The sequence below is a fragment of the Hydra viridissima genome, unplaced genomic scaffold, assembly GCF_058129835.1.
Source record: "Hydra viridissima isolate aposymbiotic clone 2 unplaced genomic scaffold, HvirCarnegie_v1 scaffold_13, whole genome shotgun sequence".
NCBI lineage: Eukaryota > Metazoa > Cnidaria > Hydrozoa > Anthoathecata > Hydridae > Hydra > Hydra viridissima.
This window is the reverse complement of record NW_028324312.1, coordinates 4502804-4521287: the sequence shown is the minus strand read 5'-3', so window position 1 is coordinate 4521287 and position 18484 is coordinate 4502804. Positions and strand designations below refer to the sequence as shown.

General features: G+C 25.9%; 1 protein-coding gene across 3 annotated transcripts in view; it reads right to left on the bottom strand.

Moving 5' to 3' along the window:
* LOC145194849 (uncharacterized) overlaps positions 1–18484 on the bottom strand; it is a 64913-nt gene that overhangs the window by 27117 nt on the left and 19312 nt on the right. The window contains exons 7-23 of one of the 3 annotated variants that reach the window (XM_090070089.1): positions 18229–18351; positions 17799–17993; positions 17434–17640; positions 14202–14264; positions 13894–14096; positions 11408–11513; positions 10997–11065; positions 8990–9064; positions 8834–8917; positions 8636–8691; positions 8152–8248; positions 7915–8041; positions 7743–7798; positions 7393–7544; positions 2987–3029; positions 2801–2895; positions 1313–1370 (exon numbers count right to left, since the gene is read on the bottom strand). In XM_090070089.1, the coding sequence (XP_089926215.1) occupies positions 1313–1370; positions 2801–2895; positions 2987–3029; positions 7393–7544; positions 7743–7798; positions 7915–8041; positions 8152–8248; positions 8636–8691; positions 8834–8917; positions 8990–9064; positions 10997–11065; positions 11408–11513; positions 13894–14096; positions 14202–14264; positions 17434–17640; positions 17799–17993; positions 18229–18351 (1809 nt within the window). Of the gene's footprint in view, positions 1–1312; positions 1371–2789; positions 2896–2986; positions 3030–7392; positions 7545–7742; positions 7799–7914; positions 8042–8151; positions 8249–8635; positions 8692–8833; positions 8918–8989; positions 9065–10996; positions 11066–11407; positions 11514–13893; positions 14097–14201; positions 14265–17433; positions 17641–17798; positions 17994–18228; positions 18352–18484 lie in introns of those variants that run through there. The other 2 variants (XM_090070091.1, XM_090070092.1) reach the window with 2 other exon arrangements.

Sequence of the window (18484 nt, the reverse complement as noted above, 5' to 3'; positions counted from 1 at the left end):
CAACAAGCATGGTCAAGAGCAACTTACATTATCTCTAATGAGCTCAATTGCAAATCTCAAAAATTTCCATTAAATGCAAATTCCAGAAATCTCTCTCTGAGAAATCCATATTTTGAAGAAAAGTTTCACAAATAACATTTCACATTTAACATTACAAATAAAGTCAGCAGGTAAACAATTTTTTGTAAATAACAAAAAAATTTCTTTTACCTAAAAAATGAGTAAAAGAAAACTTTACTAGTCCAATGAAATCATATCCCCTTTTCTCTTCCAGAAAAGAAAACACATTTTCAAAAATATTAGAATGGTGTAAAAAAAAAAAAAAAAGAAAAAAAAGTGCACCTTTTTTTTTTTTTTTTTTTTTTAACTCTATTCTAATATTTTTATTCAAATTGTTTACAGTATGCTCTTTCAATTTAAATTTTCTTGTAATCATTTTTTATTAGTATTATTATATTTTATTAGATAATTTGTAGTATATTTTATTAGATAATTTCATGCCCAGAAGTATTTAGTTTTGAGCCTTATAAATAGCTTAACTTCTGTCCAAGGTGCAATCAACTAAGCTAAGTTGAAACAATGGTTTTGACTGAATTTTGTTTTCTAGTTTTTTAAATATGCTTAGTCTTTAACAGGAACCAAAGTTATACTCTGATTAACTAAAAACATTTTTACCAGTATAAATACTGGTTTATTTATTGATATTACATTTTATTGTTTCTTGAAAAATCTGTCTGTGTGTAGGCGATTTTGTGGTTAAAATAAGAGTTAGTTGCATCACGAAACTTGATTTATTTTGAGTTTTATCATCATGAGAGGCCTTTTTTGTCCCTTTCTTTTCCATTAATTTATTGCCAAATATATATATTTTTTGTTATTCATTATGCAATTATTATACTTTACTTTTTATTATGCAAAAACGAACTAGAACTTTATACTTTACACTTTTGCATGTAAAGACAACTTTTTCACAAAATGTTTTTAGCAATTTATAAAACTATTTTACCTAAAATTTAATAATAAAAAAAGACTTTTACTAAAAAGTTTATTTTTGATTTATAAACATATCTCTATAATACTTCATATCTCTATAATACTAAACCATTGGTTCAAACATCAACATGCCCTTATTTTCTGTCTCAATTATTACCATGTAAAATTATATTTATTACAAAATTATAGTTTTTACAAAGAATATAATTATTACAAAGAATGTAATTTTTATACATGGATTTATTCTTTTAATTCAAAACCATATTAATAAATAAGAAAGCTCAAATATACTTTATTTAGAAATGAGTTACCATCTCACCTTTAATAAAGAGTTTGACCAATTCAACTGCCCAGATAAATGAAGTGAAACTGATGATCTGTAATACAAATATAAAAACTATCAACATATTCACATACCTTCTTAGTGTTAAACTTTGATAAAAAAATTTTTTTATTTTATTTTAAATTTTTTTACTTTTACTCTTTATCCACAATTTAACCCTTATACAGTGGCTTATACAGTTATGTTTGATAAGTATTCGGCGGACTATGCTTTAAGAAATAGATGTATTTCGCATTGTATTGAATTCTGTGGTCAATTCTTTGTAACTAATTCTTGGATTAGCTCTGAAAGCTCTAAAAAGGGCACTATCGTCCTTTCTGGTGGTTGACAAGGGTCTACCTTGCCTCATTTTCTCGCTGGTACCACTGGTGTGAAGAAAGTTTTGCTTTGTTGTCCGAACGCATTTCTCAGAAACTCCAATTGACCTGGCAATTTCTCCATAACTTTTAGTTCCTTCTTTGATGTGAGCAATAATTTGCCATCTTTCACCTTGAGTGATACGTCTTTTGCCCATTTTTCACGTCTTTTTATTGCAAAACTAACTTAACTTTTTTTATTTATTAAATAATGATTAACTAATTCCAGCTAAGTCATATTTATATAATGGTTTTTGACAAAATCAATAAATTTAGGCTTATTAATGAGAAATATGGGAAAATAACTATTAATTAACTATCAATTAACAAGATATAAAACTATTTTTATTGTGCATCTAAATTTATGAATAAAATAAAATCAAGCTTATCAATTAACTTTTTTGTGTAAATTGGTATAGAATGAGTAATAAACATCCTGTAAAAAAAATTAAAGTACTCTATAATAGAGTTTCACTTCCTCTTTTAAATTATACATCAAACATAGCGGTAGCACTTTTATTTTATTTTTATTTTAAGTATTTTCTTACATATATGTAAAAAAAAAATTAGCGCGTCTAAATTTATGGAAAAAAAACTGTATATCTGGTGTAATCTTAGATATACAACAGTTTAAGTTCTTTATGAATAAATAAAATATAAGATTGATTTCTTGACATAAAATTTCTGCAACATTTGAGTTATTCAAGTTTTTCTCTAATTCAAACTGTAGCTTTTATTATAACATTTTTATTTGTAAATAAATTCCACCACTCTAATAAGTACTGAAACCTTTTTTGTTTTACTGCTAAAGATTTACATGAAAATATTAACATTTTTTTTTTTACCTAACCAAGTTGCTTTATCATATAAATTTATAAACTGTAAACTTAAAAAAAAGTGTAAAAATAAAGAGATTGAGACAGTTAAAGCTCTGATAAAAAGTTACATTTAAGGTAATGACTTTTTATGTCAAAGCATTTTAAACCCCTGATTTGCAAAACTTGAATGAAGTATGTCCAAGTTCAATAATAAACAAAAAAAAACGCAAATCATTAAAAATTTAAACAAAGAATCAACAATAATAAGCAGCAGTATACCAAAATCTTACATGTCTGGAAACACAGTTTTTCTTCGACAAGCATTCAATGCAATAATTGATTTTAAGAAAACAACAACTATCTCAGATACAGAAAGCTCTTCATCCTACAAGTAAGTACAAAATAGCTTCCTCATAAAAAAAATTTCTTACAAAAAAAAAAGGAAAAAAAAGCACAAAACTAAAGTTTTTACTTGCCATTTCAGAAAATGAAGAGCAACTAGAGTTATAAGAATCTGCTCTAAAAAAATAAAGTATTTTTTTATTGAAATAAAAAAACTTAAACTTAATAATTGTTCAAAAACTTCATAGTTATTTTTTAAAATTTCATCTAAATAACTATTTGCTGAAACTCTTCAATATAATTTATGAATTTTTACAACAACCCAAAAAAGATAATCAATAAAAAGACATGGCATTGAAAGATCCAAAAATTTAATTTCTTTTCAAAACAATACATTTACTTGCAAGACAGTCTGCAGATTCTTTGGTCCTTTTTATTCTTACCACTAAAGTTATTTTCCTATACTAGTTTTAATAATTTCTTAAACAAACCTTTTTCATCTATGAAAAAAGGTTGAGATGTCACAAAGTTTAATACAAACACAAGATAAAAGATTGCTTTAAACATTTTACTACAAAACTTTAATGTTTAGTCTGAAATTCAGATAAAAAAAGTTTTATCTTAACTCATTGCAACAAAATTAAAAGTAATTGATTTTGTCTTACTTTTTGATTGTCTAGAACCTTTTATGATCAACTTTGGGCAATTATAGAGCTTCAATAAAAGATTGTGCAGAAATATCTTTTTTTTTTCCTGTTGTGACTTCTAAATCTAATATGCTTTCTATTAGCTTTAACTGTAAATTTTATCCCAACTGTAAATTTTAATGCAAACTCTATGAACTTGGACTTAACCAAAAAAAGAATTGTTATAATGATCAAAAAAAGTGCATATTTCTACTTTAAAAAGTTATAGGCCAAAATTCATTTACAATATTAAAATCAAAAAATCAATATTCTTTTGAGAAATCCCTTAAATAAAGTCTGAAAATATTTTAGATTTTATCAAAAATATTGTAGGGGATCCTATTATACCTTTGACAATATTGTACCTTTAGCCATTCTGTCCAGTTGTTCTACTTATATTATTTCAAAAAAAGATGAAGTGTCATTTGAAAAATTAGTTTATGATAATTCTTCTTATTGTAAAGATCATTTTGATTGACAAGAAATTATACTTTTTTGCTCTCAAAAAGTAAATATTGTTTAATAATGCTTAAAATTAAATGAAAGTCTAATGATAAAATAATGCACTTATAATATGTATATAATATTTGCATATTATTTATAAACAAATATAACTAATATAACTTTTATTTATAAACTAACTGTATATACTTACATATTTTATACATCATATTTTATATAATTGATTGGTGAGAGTAAATTCTACATAATCCACAATCCATCATTGGATTATATATTTTTATTTTCTATGTATAGTTGCTTGATAATCAATTTTAACAATTAAACTATTTTGACAGCTGTATCAACTTGACAATCAAGATGATTACATAGCTGTACTTGATTTATGTAGCTATAAGGAAGTAGGAGTAAAAACATAAATCATCATTTCCGCTAATGTTTTAATCTTAAAAAATCAAGGAGCAATTTTGATATTTTTTGTAAGAAGATTTACAATAAGGATATGTTTAATGCAGAAAATTTTATTCTTTAATAAAAAATGAGTTTCAGTGAAGCAACAGCACATTGAACATTAAAAACTTAACATATCAGTTAAAGCAATTTAAGAAATTTGGAGGTAGCAAATATTCATTTTCACATAGGAAACCAAAAAAAATATTCTCATCTGAAGAATTAATTTTGGTAAAATAATTGGCAGATGCTGCAAATATGGATTACAGGCTTATATTAAGCAGATCAGATTCTTTGCATATGAGTATGCTTTAGAAAATCATTTTGTGCTTCTGAACAATTGCTACAAGATTTCCACAAACAATATAATGATGAGTCTCTACATAAGTAAATCTCTACATAAATTAGATTGTGCAAGGCCATAATGCATCAATTATTGCAGCCATTAATGTTGCTGGAATTAGCAACCCACCATTTTTTTTACTTCTACATCCTAAGTTTAAGAACTAAATGTTAGATGGTGCTTCTCCTGGAAGTGTTGAATCAGCTAATAAGTCTGGGTGGTCAAATGAAGACATTTTTATGCAATTTCTTAAACATTTTATCAGTAATGTGTAACCTTAGCTAAAAAATTGAGCATAACTTTTATGACATTTCATCCTCACACAATCCACAAAATGCAATCTTTTGATCATGGTATTTTTGGCCCAAATTTATTACAATGCCATGAATAATTCAATATCTCCATGACATGTTACTAAATTGGTTTAGATTTATGATATATCTTGTACCAAATAATATTACAAACAGTTTTAAATGTATTGGGTTTTTTCCATTTATAATGAAAATATTTTAACTGAAATTAACTTGCTGTAAATGTTACTTAAAGGACAATAGTAGATTCTGTAACAAGCATTTTCAATAACAGTAATGAGGTTAAAACCACTCCTGGCAATTTACCATCAACATCATTTATTGTTTTACATGAAATAATATGACTTTACCCCACAACCAAGTTAAGAGAAACAACTACTACAAAACAGAGAAAGGTAAGAGTAAATCAGGGATTGTAACTGAACCTGAATTGAAAACTATTTTACATTCAAAATCCAATAATGAACAATGTCAAAAACCCTCTTTTAAATAACAAATAAAACCCATAGCAAAAAAGATTATTTTTAATGAACAGCCTGACATAAATTGAACTGATAAAAATTCTGATGAAAATAATTTCTGAGAAAATATATTTGATGATGGATCAGAAAAAAACAAGTAAAAAAGTGAAATTGTTTCAGTAAATTTTTTACTTGCCAAGTGGATTGAAAAGAAATACTCTTAACATTAATAACTCTTAAAACTGCCAAGTGGATTGAAAAGAAATACTCTTAACATTAATAACTCGCAAAAGTTATTGAAGTTATTTGTTTAGTTTACAAAATTAAGTATCCTAAGAACAATACTATAACTTGAAGATATTATGATTAAGCTTCCACCACCAAGTGCTGGTCATGGATCACCAAGTGCAGGTCATGGATCAACATCTTGTGTTTGATGTTGATCTTAATGTGCGGTTATATTATCTAATATGTTACTTTTTTTTTATTTTTGATTGTCTACATTTAAATAATTCATCTAAAAAGCTTTAAAATTATATGTAAATGAATCTGGTTGCTAAAAAATTGTGGTTAGGCTTTAAGAGGTTTCTAAATTAAAAACTTTTTTGGGGGAGATTTAATACCTAGAGCCAAAGTTTTGATATGATCACATCATACCAACTACTTCCTTTTGATTTCAATATAGTTGCTTAAAGTATTAATTTCTGCCAAGTAAAAAGGCTTGAAAGTAGTAACCCTAGGTACAATCAGTTCATTTCTAATTGTACCTAGGCCACTAGCTAGTATACCAAGTTATAGAAAAATATTGATGGATTTTTTGGATTTATTTTAGACAACTTTGATTGCTTACAAAATGTTTATAAAAGCTTTTACTGATATGAGGTTGGCCAGAAGTTTCCTTATAATATATTAAAAAAGCTATAATTTTAAATAAGTCCAATAATTTTTTAATAATAACACTATGGTCAAAGAAACAAGACATCTTGGTCAAAAGTGCAAGATACAATGCTGCACTATTGACCTATTGATTACTTTTTAAGGAAGTAATAAAGTGGTCAGTGTTGTTTTCAGAGAAAAAAAATCAAAAGTATAATTTTTACAAAATATTTGAGAGAATAACACAAACTTTGAATGGTTCAGATTGATTCAATAGTCTAAATAAAAAATGCCTGAAAACAAAAGAAGCTAAAAGTAAAACAGGTTCCCTTACCAGGGATGTAAAAAAAAATACATTTTTTCTGACTGTTATAGCAAGTAAAACTATTACCATAAATTTGCTTAGTTTTTTCACAGTTTAGTGCTTTTCTAAAATCAAACAATATTTTGCCATGTATAGTCAAGTACATTTGGTCACAGTAGAGTGATATTTAAAATTATGACCTGGTCTACATGACAAATCTGTGTGTTGAGTTCATTTTTTCACATTATGACCTCTTTGCTTAAAGAAAATTGCAAGATTTTCATTTACCATATTATGTTTTACACATTTACACAAGACTGCAACTTATGATTCTAAAAGTTTTTATTTATCATTTTGGAGCGAGGAGAGAAGGCTTGAAACACCTAAGGTGTTTTTAAAAAATGGGTATTCTCTCTTATGTTCTATCAAAATGTTTTGCAACTAAATTGAAGATAAACTTTAATTAGGTCTTATTAATAAGAGTTGATATTAATATCATGTTACCCAATCATCAAATAAGACAAGTTTAGTTAAAGTATAGTCAGCCATTATGGTAGCGTTGGGAAGAAGAAGCTTGAAATGCACAATGCCATGTTTGGTGAGAATTTGCTTCAAAAATATCACCTCTAATGAAAAAACTAATTGATTACCTTTTTCGAAATGAAGATTCGCTTCTTTCTAAAAGAGGACGTATAAATTGTCTTGAGGGATCAAACATTCGACCTAACTGTAGTAATGTTGTTTCTGACAGATTAAGAAGTTGATCAGAGATAAGAGAGATAAATTGTTTAGTGACAGCTGGCTAAAATTAAAAGATAATACTTTAACAGTCAATTGCCAAATTGTTGCTCTTTACAAAGTTGCTGTAAGATATAAAATGTAAAAAAAACGTTCTCTAAAAAATATTATTTGTTTCTCTATATAGAGAAACAAATAATATTTTTTCTACAATAAATAAAACTGCAACAGTCTTATTAAAAAATAATAATCATAGAAATACCTGAGCAAGAAGGCACTTAATAGCTTCATCTGCTTGCATATGTCTAATGAACATTCCTTCATGAATAAGTAAAAATTTGTTGAAAGTCAATTAAACAAGTTTCATAAAAATGTCACAAAGATTTCAGAGAAAACACTTATATTTTTTTCAATTTTTTTGAAAAAAAATTTACCGCCAAAAACATTGCATATAGTTTCTGCATGGCCACCATCTACTAGCATTGTTTGCAATGAAGGTGCTAATTGAAAATTCCCAAAACAAGCAAATTTTTCAAGTGCAACTTTTATTAGAGATCTGGCCTAAAAATGTAAGATTTAGATTTAAAAAATGATTTTATCTACTTGCCCATTTGATATTGCTTCCACGGTCTGAAAGCATCTTTAAACAAGACAAAAATAGGAAGGGTTACCTTAGCAACATCAAACAAATATTCCAACAACCCATTTCCAATTAATAGATCTATGGCTGCCATAGCATCATAATCCAAATTATCATAAAGAAAAGATCTATAAAAAAATTTTCAGAGAAATAAAGAAATATAAATTGCTTTATAATAAAGAAAATAGTTTTTCCCACTTAAATTTAAAAATAACAAATGTAGAAACTATGCAGCCATATCACAAACAAATCATCTCAAATACAGATAACTCTATCTCATAATGAAATGCATGATCTGCAGATCATTTTACATACAGATTATTTCTCACGCACAACATCTCACTTGCAAGTCATTTTTTTATGCACGCTATTTTACTTGCAGGTCATTTGTCACAGTTTCATGTTGTCTCATGTGTAAGTCATTTTACATTTAGCTCATCTTACATGCAATTTCATCTCATATACAATTATCTCACAGGCAGCTCATTTTATGAAACTTTATTTTGAAAACATACTTAAATGACTCAGATAAGTTTTTAAAAAATGTTCCAGAACTTGAGCTCTCCATAATCTAAGACAGAAAGAAAAAACCGTAAATAAATATATATACATATCTTTTATAAAATCCATAAAAATGTAAAACGAAGTAATTATATACTTTTTAAATAAAAACTTCTTTTTATTTAAAAATCATTTAAAAAAAGATAACTTACCTGCTCAATATAACATAACACAGCCAAATTAGAAAGATCATTCTTATCTTTAAACATTAGACTATTTCCAAGTTTTTTCAAAGTCTAGAAAAAAAACTTACTTTCATGCTTCAAATAATAAATAATCACATTCTGTAATGATTAAATTATATTTACCTGCATAATAAATCTCAGGCTATCAGTAACAGATGCAAAGCTAATCAACTGAGATGCTCTTTTAACTGGAGAACACTAAAATCAAGATTGAAAATTTATATATGCATAGTTACTAGATTATGCAACTAAATTTTAAAATACAAATTACATTTGGTTTGAAAAATACATATTTGTTTATGATTTTTGTGTTGGTTTCTTGTAGCAAACACAGTCTTAAAATTCTACATCTTCTTTTATTTCAAAAAGACCTTCCTCTACAAATTATTAGTGTTGAATTTATACTGCTCATAATCCATAAAGAACCCTCAAATACTGTCATAAAAAAACCGTTCAAATTATATTTATACTAACTTCTAGTTAAAGGTTCTTCAAGGTTGGTCTTTATGTAATGTTACAAAGTGTGACAATCTAATTTCATTTTAACATATCTTGCTTATTTTACTAAGAGATTATTAAAACTTTTAAAATGAACTTTAACCTTACACTTTTTAGCACATTTAAATATTGAATAATAATAATTCTTGCAATCTCATAAATATCATACACAAGTGTGTTGGTTTGTGGTAGTGAGAGTAAGTTTAAACTAGGCAAAATCATAATGTTCATATAATGCAACACTGCTTTCTATCTCTCTGTATAAAATATTATTTGCAAAAAAACCAATTCTAACATAAAGCCATTCTTCATTAAATGATCAAATTACTCTTTCATTTTAATAAACTTGCTTAACAAACACATTCTATTTCTTTTTATAAATTTTTTTTTTCTTTAAAAAACTATTTTCTTAAAAAATACCTAATAAAAATTCAACCCCTAATCTCTTAAGTATTATGCCTAAATAAATACTTTATGTCTTACAACATGCCAAATTAACCATTAGCTTTTTCAGCTAGAACTGCAACAGAATATTTTCAACATTTAGATTTTTAGAATGGGTTATCTAATCATTTCAAAAATGTAAACATTTATTGATGGCAAATTCTTTTTAGTCTGGATATTTTTAACCAGGTAGTGCAATCAAGAAAAATTAAAATATATTTACATATAAAATTATAACAATATTATATTACTATATAACAATTTAGTTTAATTTTCTTATTATTACTATACTAATTACGTCAGTTAAAGTATCTGATATTATTGCTACTTGTCATCGGATTAAAAATATGAGAATCTTTTCTATTTTTCGTGTTTCATTTTATCTCAATCTTCATTCATAGCTATCTTTTATACTTTTGAAAGGAAAAGTGAAAATCAACTTCAAATTTAAAAAAATAAAACCAAGAAAATATTTTTTTTAAATATTTTTTAATCAGAAAGTTTCCACATATTTAGACTATGATTATCATCTTAATCTGATTAAAAGCTAACTTTTAGTATATGAAAGTATCAGTTTCAACTTCAGTTAAATTAGGTTAAATTAGCTTGAACCAAATTTGAAAAAAAAATTGAAATCCTGTAATATTTTAAACAATCTACAAAAAATGTTCATTAATCTGTCAGTTACTTTATTCAGTTTGGTATTTTATATTACATTACTTTTACACAGTAAAATAATTTACTTTATTTAATTTTTTTTTTATTTCGTGAGCTCAAATTTATTATTCTACAAAATTTATACAATATTATTATACTGTTTACAGAATCCAATATTTGCTTTAGCTTGCTCACAAAGACTTTTAAGTCACTTGTTGGTTTATCTTTTTAAAAAAAAATAATTCATAAACTTTTTCTTAGTTGTATTAAACATGATTTCCATAGTTTTCAGTGATTTTAATATTTTCATATGATACCAATTAAATAAATTTTGATATCATCTTTTTTCATATCAACATAAATTTGAGTGGTATAACAAAAAGAAATGATCAACTTTTGTTTCTTTCATCAAAAAATTTTAATGAAATAAAAAATCAAAAACCTTTGATAAGTTATAGAACTTGCTTGCACTTTGTAAATCTTTTTGTATTAGACATTTATCAGCAATGTACTAAATAAAAAATCAAAAACCTTTGATAAGTTATAGAACTTGCTTGCACTTTGTAAATCTTTTTGTATTAGACATTTATCAGCAATGTACTAAATAAAAAAATATCAACAGATATAATTTCAGATAAAATAGGTTTAACTTAGATATTAAAAATGAACTTTTAAATATAAATAATTTTGATGGTTAACATAAATTTCATTTGTTTTAAGTTATTGTTGTAAAAAGGTAAAATGTAATCTACTGTATCAGGAAAAATGACAAATTTATTAGAAAACTTTTTTCAGCATTCAATTAGTTTTAACATTTATTAAAAATCTAACTTCTAAGAAAACATTTCTTTTCTATGAAAAATGTCTACTTCCTAAATTTAAATAACTTTTTTTTTTTAATGGAAAATCAATAAACCTAAACCTGATAAGTTCATCAGATACCTCATAAAGCAAAGGTGCATTTAAATTGAATACCAAACCAAATCTTTTAGAATATTCTAGATCATGTTTCATGCACAGTTCTGCAAAATAACTTTCAGGCAAAATCCTAAATAAAAACTTAAAAATAAAAACAACATAATGACAACAGCAATTTTTTTCAAATAAAAAAAAAAAATAAAGTAAAAAAAATAAAACTATTACACTTGAATATTTACAAAGCGGACAGGGAAATAAGCTAAAAATGTAAGTTAATTGACTTTTTCTTACAAAACACCAGATGCAAGCATTTAAAATAACACATATTCTGATATTCTTCAACTTTTATAAAAAATAATAAGTGCACATAATTTCAGTAAGCATAATCTAACAAAAACATCATAATGATGTGAAAAAATACTAAAGTTGTTTGCAAAGAGTTTTAAGTTTATAAAGAATTTTATTTTATAATTTTTATTTATTTTTCTATTTAACAGAAAATAGAGTGGTATTCAGGTCCTACTGAGCCATATAATTTTTGAAATGCATATGTTAAAAAATTACCTTACAACATGTCATACAAATAAAAGACCAAAATTCTATACATGCATTAAGAGTTTTGTTAAGCTGCCTCCAGCATCTGATGAGTTAAATGAAGCCATAAAAAGTGTCATAATGAAGTTGATGCAAATGAGAGTTCTTATGGTTTCATAAAAATGAATCCACAAGATCAATTATTTGATAAAAAAGGAAGGAGGAAAAATCTATTATAGATGTTTATAAACCATGTTTATGGACAGCAAATCAAAATGAACTAAAGACTAATGGTAGATAAAGAAGATTTTTTCAATAAAAATGATAAAACATTTTGCTTAACTCTTAATTGTCTATCCTGTATATTTAATTTGAAAAATGGAGATGAATATAAGAGTTATTAATTGAGAATGAATCTAGAGAAAACAGTAGAGCATGAACATCAGACTAATAGAGCTTTTGCAGCATGTATGGTTACATCAATCACAAAAGTTGTTCACTAAATCTTTTATGTTTTTCCAATAACAAGTGCTAGAGAGAACATTCCAATCAAAAGACAATTTCAAAACAAAACATATCCTTTGTTTTGATTAAAGCGCATAATAGAACCCAATTTGACTGGAGGACAGAGTCACAGATTCTGAAATAATTAGTTCTAAAATGTCACATATTGTTCCAGACAGTTTTACCATAAAATACTATGTGCTATTATACATGTAATTTCCTTTATAAAAATAATCAACTTTGAAACATTTGAGAAGACTTGCTAGGACCTTTTTACTAACACCATTGAAAACTTTCCTTTAACTTTATTGAATAATATACTTCATGCTCCATTCATTTATTCTACTGAATCAGAATGAATAAAGACTACAGTTTGGGTTCCTTTTCAGAAAAAGGACTAGAGCAAAATAGCAAAGATATCAGAGTCTCTATGAATTGTAGAAAGGGATATCTGTATTCTACAGTTATAATTATTTTATATTTTACAGAAAAATATATTACATCAATTAGTTAACCTATTTAACAGAGTGCTTGCTCTATTAATTAGATGTAAACATTTGGCGGACACCCAAAATGTACATCTAATTAATAAATTTTTTGAAGCAATTGCCAAGTGAAATGTTTGTTGGTATATTTGCACTGTACAGCATACTATACTAAACTATTTTAATGAGGGATTAAATTTGAAATTGATTTGTTATTTAATTCTGTAAGATTGTAATATTGTGTAAATAAGGGTTTAATAAATTTCAGAAACTTTTGCATTAAATTTGCAATCAAAGCAGAAATAGATTGGTTAACAGCATCAGAAAGAAAAAGCAGATAGTACATAAATTTATAAGTTAAAGAACACTTGTGATATTTATGAGACTTTGTTACTTTATTCATATTTCTTTACAATGGTATCCCCATTAAGACTTGATTCTTAAATTGATATACAATATTTTTTTTCTTGATTTTGCTATGAAATTAGAATCAATGGAGTCTCAAATCAAATTTTTTAAATATTTTATTTAGTAAAAGCTTCATTGAAAGATTTTATTGGTTTTAATTCCTCAAGTAGACACACCTTTTTCCAAATTAAAATTAATTAAGACTTACCTACAATTAAGCCTGGTTTATGAAGAGCCTGAATATGGTTTATGAAGAGCCTGAATGGTTTGGCAAAATTTTAATGAAAAACTATATTGCTCAATATAATAGAACAGCTAAGTAGAAAAAGGAGAGTACTCAAAAAATACAAAATTGGATTATCATCCTTTTTCCATTCAGTTGTTCAATAATAATATTATGAATTGTGGCAGATTTTTGCAAAAATCAAAATGAGGCTCATTTAGTAAGTATCAATATACATATGCATAATCTAGGAGTGGATTTTATGAATTTTATTTATTTAGCGCTGCAAAAATTAGAAGGATTAAAATAGATTAAAACACTGTTAAAAGTATTTTAAAAGTAAAAACAATATTCACCGTGGCTTACACTCCATCACTCCACTATTTGATACAATTAAAAAACTAGAGAGTTCTTCATTACTTTTATAACCAACAGAGCAAGGAAAAACTGAATTCCACAAAGAAGGATGACTGAATTTGTAAATGTAAGTGTTCAAAATAGTTTCTGATTCCATAAGAGAAAAACTTTGAATACATTTCTCTACATAACTATCTGTTTTCTAAAATTAAGTGTAATAATATTGTGTTAATCAAGTGTAATAATATTATGTTAGGGTATTCTAAAAAATGTTATTTTTTTGAAAAAAGAGTAAAGTTATTTTTACTTTCAAACTTTGTTTTACATGCGTAGCAGTAGAAAGTTCACGAGAGAAAAGCTGAATACGACCCTAAAAAAACCATAAATACAGCTAAGAAACAAAAGCAATAACATGAACAATATTTTAAAAATACAAATTTAAATACATTAAAAAACTTTAACATAAAGCATATAATTTTTTTAAAAGTAGAACTAAAGTTGTTAGAATTCAAGAAAAAAAGTTATTGACTGCCAGGATTTTTTAAATAAGATGTGCTGTCTTAAGTATATGAAATTTAATTTTTCTTGACTGAATTAAAAATGTTTACAAATGGTAGGGTAAAGCAGGGTAATTAGCTCTATGGGGTTTAAAGTTTATTTAAGCAGAACCTGCACTAAGTTTCCTGATCCTATTGTGTGAAGAGAACCTACACTAAGTTTTTTGATCCTATTTTATTAAGAGAGGAGACACTAAGATCTGTATGATATTTACTTACTGTATGATATTTACTTACAGTATGGTTAAAAGCGTTCGTTAGGGAATGAAATTAGACGTTAAAACCCAGCAAGCACACAACGTTGAAACAACATTGAAATAACGTTGATCGAAAATAAGGAAACTGATAGCAATAATGTTTTAAATCTTATGTTCATGTATTGATAAATATAAGTTTTAAACAAAAACCTATTCTTTTGATTAAACATGATATTTTTTTTCTTAAAAATAACGGAATATTACGTATTTACATTAGTTGCAAATACAAATATCATAAATTGTTTAAAACATTGCTTTCTAACCAATTTTTAACCATTGTTGATTTGACTTTAGAGATGTGTGTTTTGCACTCCATTCTCCAATTTTGTCTAAAGTTTTTGAAAAACTTTTCCAAATCTGGTGCATTTCATGCAAGAAATAATACAACAAAACTTTGTACTTTGTTTTTAGCTTTAACAATTTACTTAAAAAATGATATTTAAAACAGATATTTGAAAGACATAAACAAGTAAGCTATATTTCCCAAAACAAAGACTTTTACCAGAAATCTACAGCCTACAGTTATCCATTTCTTTGATTAGGGTATAAAAAATATAATTGGAGCTTAATGCCCCTAAATTAAAAAAAAATATATTAATCATCTATAAATTCTATGCTACATATCTAAAATTGAAAACAACTATTATTTATTTAAAAAAATAGATAAAAACTCTATTTTAATACATGTTTGATAAGGGAGTTTATTGCTCATTCATTTTGCAGAATGGTTCGGACAATACAATTGTGCAATGACACTGGAAGCCATTTTTATTGTTCTAATACCTGTGAAAAACTAACAACACTTAGTATTTGTAAATATATTTTTGAATATTGCTGTTAAAATTTATTTGCATTTACATAATAACATATAAACACTGAGGAAGATAACAGACAGATTTACTGCTAATACTGAGGTAAGTATCTCAAAATTGTTTGCTCATATTTAACTTTCTAAAATGATGATATTGGAAAAGTTTAGCAAAAAGTATAGTATGATTTAATAGTAACAACAATTTTTTTATTTTGATGGAGATGACTTGCGTTGAGATTTAAAAACCAATCAAAAGAAGAGAAACTAAGTTGTTGCTGATAGCTCATCTCAACCAAACTTCCTATTAATGAACTTTGATCCAATATAAGAATGAATAATTTTTTTTTTCAAAACTTAATTTCCTCTTAACTAGTAGGCTACTGGGAGCTTTTTTTAAAGGGTATATTTATTCAAGTCTGCAATCCATTTGAAGACAGGAACAAAAATAATCTCATAAAATACCCCCAAAATAACCTACCAGTTAAGGGGAAAATATTTTAAAAAAAAACATACTTCTGTCTGACATTTTATCTGCAACTTCATTTATACATACATTTTGTAAGTTAACCATATACACATATATATATATATATACATATATATATATATATATGTGTATATATATATATATATATATATATATATATATATATATATATATATATATATATATATATATATATATATATATATATATATAGTCAACTTACAAACACTACCTTTTCAAAAATATTCAGGTAATAACAATTAATTTTCTTTTATATGATCATTTACAAATTTTTTACATTCTTAAATTATAAAAATTCTTTATTAATTGTAATACTCTAAATGTTAGGAGAAACATCCTTGGCATAAAAAAATATTTGAATACATGTATAACACACAATTATCAGTTTTCTAAAATGAAAGCCCTGCTGGACAAAACTATTTTAAGATCTGTGATGATTTTAAATTGTAACATGTCTTCTGAAAGCAACTGTTTCATCTAGCAAATGATGGTTACATTTACAAACTGTTGGGGGCTTGTGTAAAGCTAAGCTTGATTAAATTAGAGATGACTTTAATAAGATGTTTTGGTTGGTAATAATTCTTGGTATAGGATTTTTGGAATAATTCAATGTGGTATGTTTTTTTTTTCAACATTTATTTTCAAATAGTTGATAATAATCACTGAGTTTTCTGTGAGAATCCAATCAGCTCTGTTGACAAAGGCCTAAATGATTGCTATCAGGAAAACTAAAGCCAGTTTTGTATGATATGGTTGCTGTTACATAACAGAGATAACACTAACACTGCTAGTACTCAGATTGCCCACTACTTCTCTAACCACATCATGCTCACGAAGTCTATCTCAACATTACTACTAGATAAAACAACATCATTATAATCTGTTTTCATCATTTAGAGATTTCCATCAGAGACTATTTTCTTAAACAACTGTATACCAAATTTGCACAAGTATAAGAGCTTAGAAGATTAGCTTAAGTTATTAGGTTTCACTATAGCAAAAGTGTAATATAAAATCCATCTATGAACTGATTGAAACAATAAACCATGCAAAAACAAAATTCAGAAAGAAAAAGCCCATCAAAGAACAAAATTTCAAATAGTGACACTCATGAGGATAATAACTTTATATGCTTAATATTGTTTAGAATAAAGCACATGAAAAAACGAAGCTAATCAACCTGCTTTACCCTGTAGATTAAGAATCTTCCTATCAAAGAATTACTATGCAGCTCTTTTACAGAACAAAATTCTATTAACTGATTCAATCTTGTCATAGAATAAATGTTTCTTTGTGCTGTTTCTCTGTTTATACTGAGAATATTAGTAACTGAAAGTTTATTGAACTGGGAGGCTTGTTCTGTTACAAATCTGTCAATGACTATAAAGTAATTATAATAAAAGTACCTTTTTGTCAACATCATTTGAAATAGTTAAGATTAGCTTATTAGTTACAGAGAAAATTGCAATGCTTCTTGGGAGATAACAGATAAATTGTGGGGATTGCTTCAGCTCACTAAAAACTTCTAAGACATTGTTCTTCAGGTCTTGCTTAGCAAAAAGTACTTGATCAGCTATTTCATGCAAAGAGTAAACAAAATCTTGAGGAAGAATCTGAAGGATAGAAAACTTTTGTAAGTAAACAATTGCTTACCAATATATTTAAAATTTATTGTAATATAGAATTTAGTTATCATCAATTCAGATTGGGTATTATTAGAGTAAAACGCTTTTTTTCCCAAAAAATAAAAAACTTTTAGTAAAAATATTACTTCTAAACGGCTTAATATATTCAGCTCTTCTTTATTATCTTGGCTATCTATATTTATAATTGACTCCACATCGCACTCCCTTACTGTATCATAGCCAAGATCACATGACTGTGATAAAATGGAAGATGGTTTTAAGGCTTTTGGTGATGGACTCTCTAACAATAGCTGGATTGTTGATCTCTTTAAGGTGTAAATCTTAAAAAATGAAATTAAATAACTTAAAAAATGAAGCCAAATATATGCAAGAAACAATTAAGCAGAATATATGTAGTAATCAATAAACCAGAATATATGTGATAATAAGTTAACTAAAATATGTATTTACATACTATAAAATAGTTAACATAATTTTAAAAACAACAATTTAATATCACTAATACTAAAAACTGTTTGAATCTAAGTCAGGTTTTTATAATACAAGAATACTTACAAATAGATGAGTTGTCCTTTCTTTAATAACTTGCATAATTTTAAGATTAAGAATTTTCTCTTTTATAGAAGTTCGACATAATTCTTTATGTAATGAAAGATCAATAAACACAAGCTCGCCAACCTGAAATTTTGTGCATAATACAATAGTGATATTTTTAAAATTTTTACTTTTAAATTTTTTTTTTGTGGTTGAAAATTTTTACTTTGTTTGACTAAATATCTTGATTAAGCCCAAAATAATGATTAGAAACTTA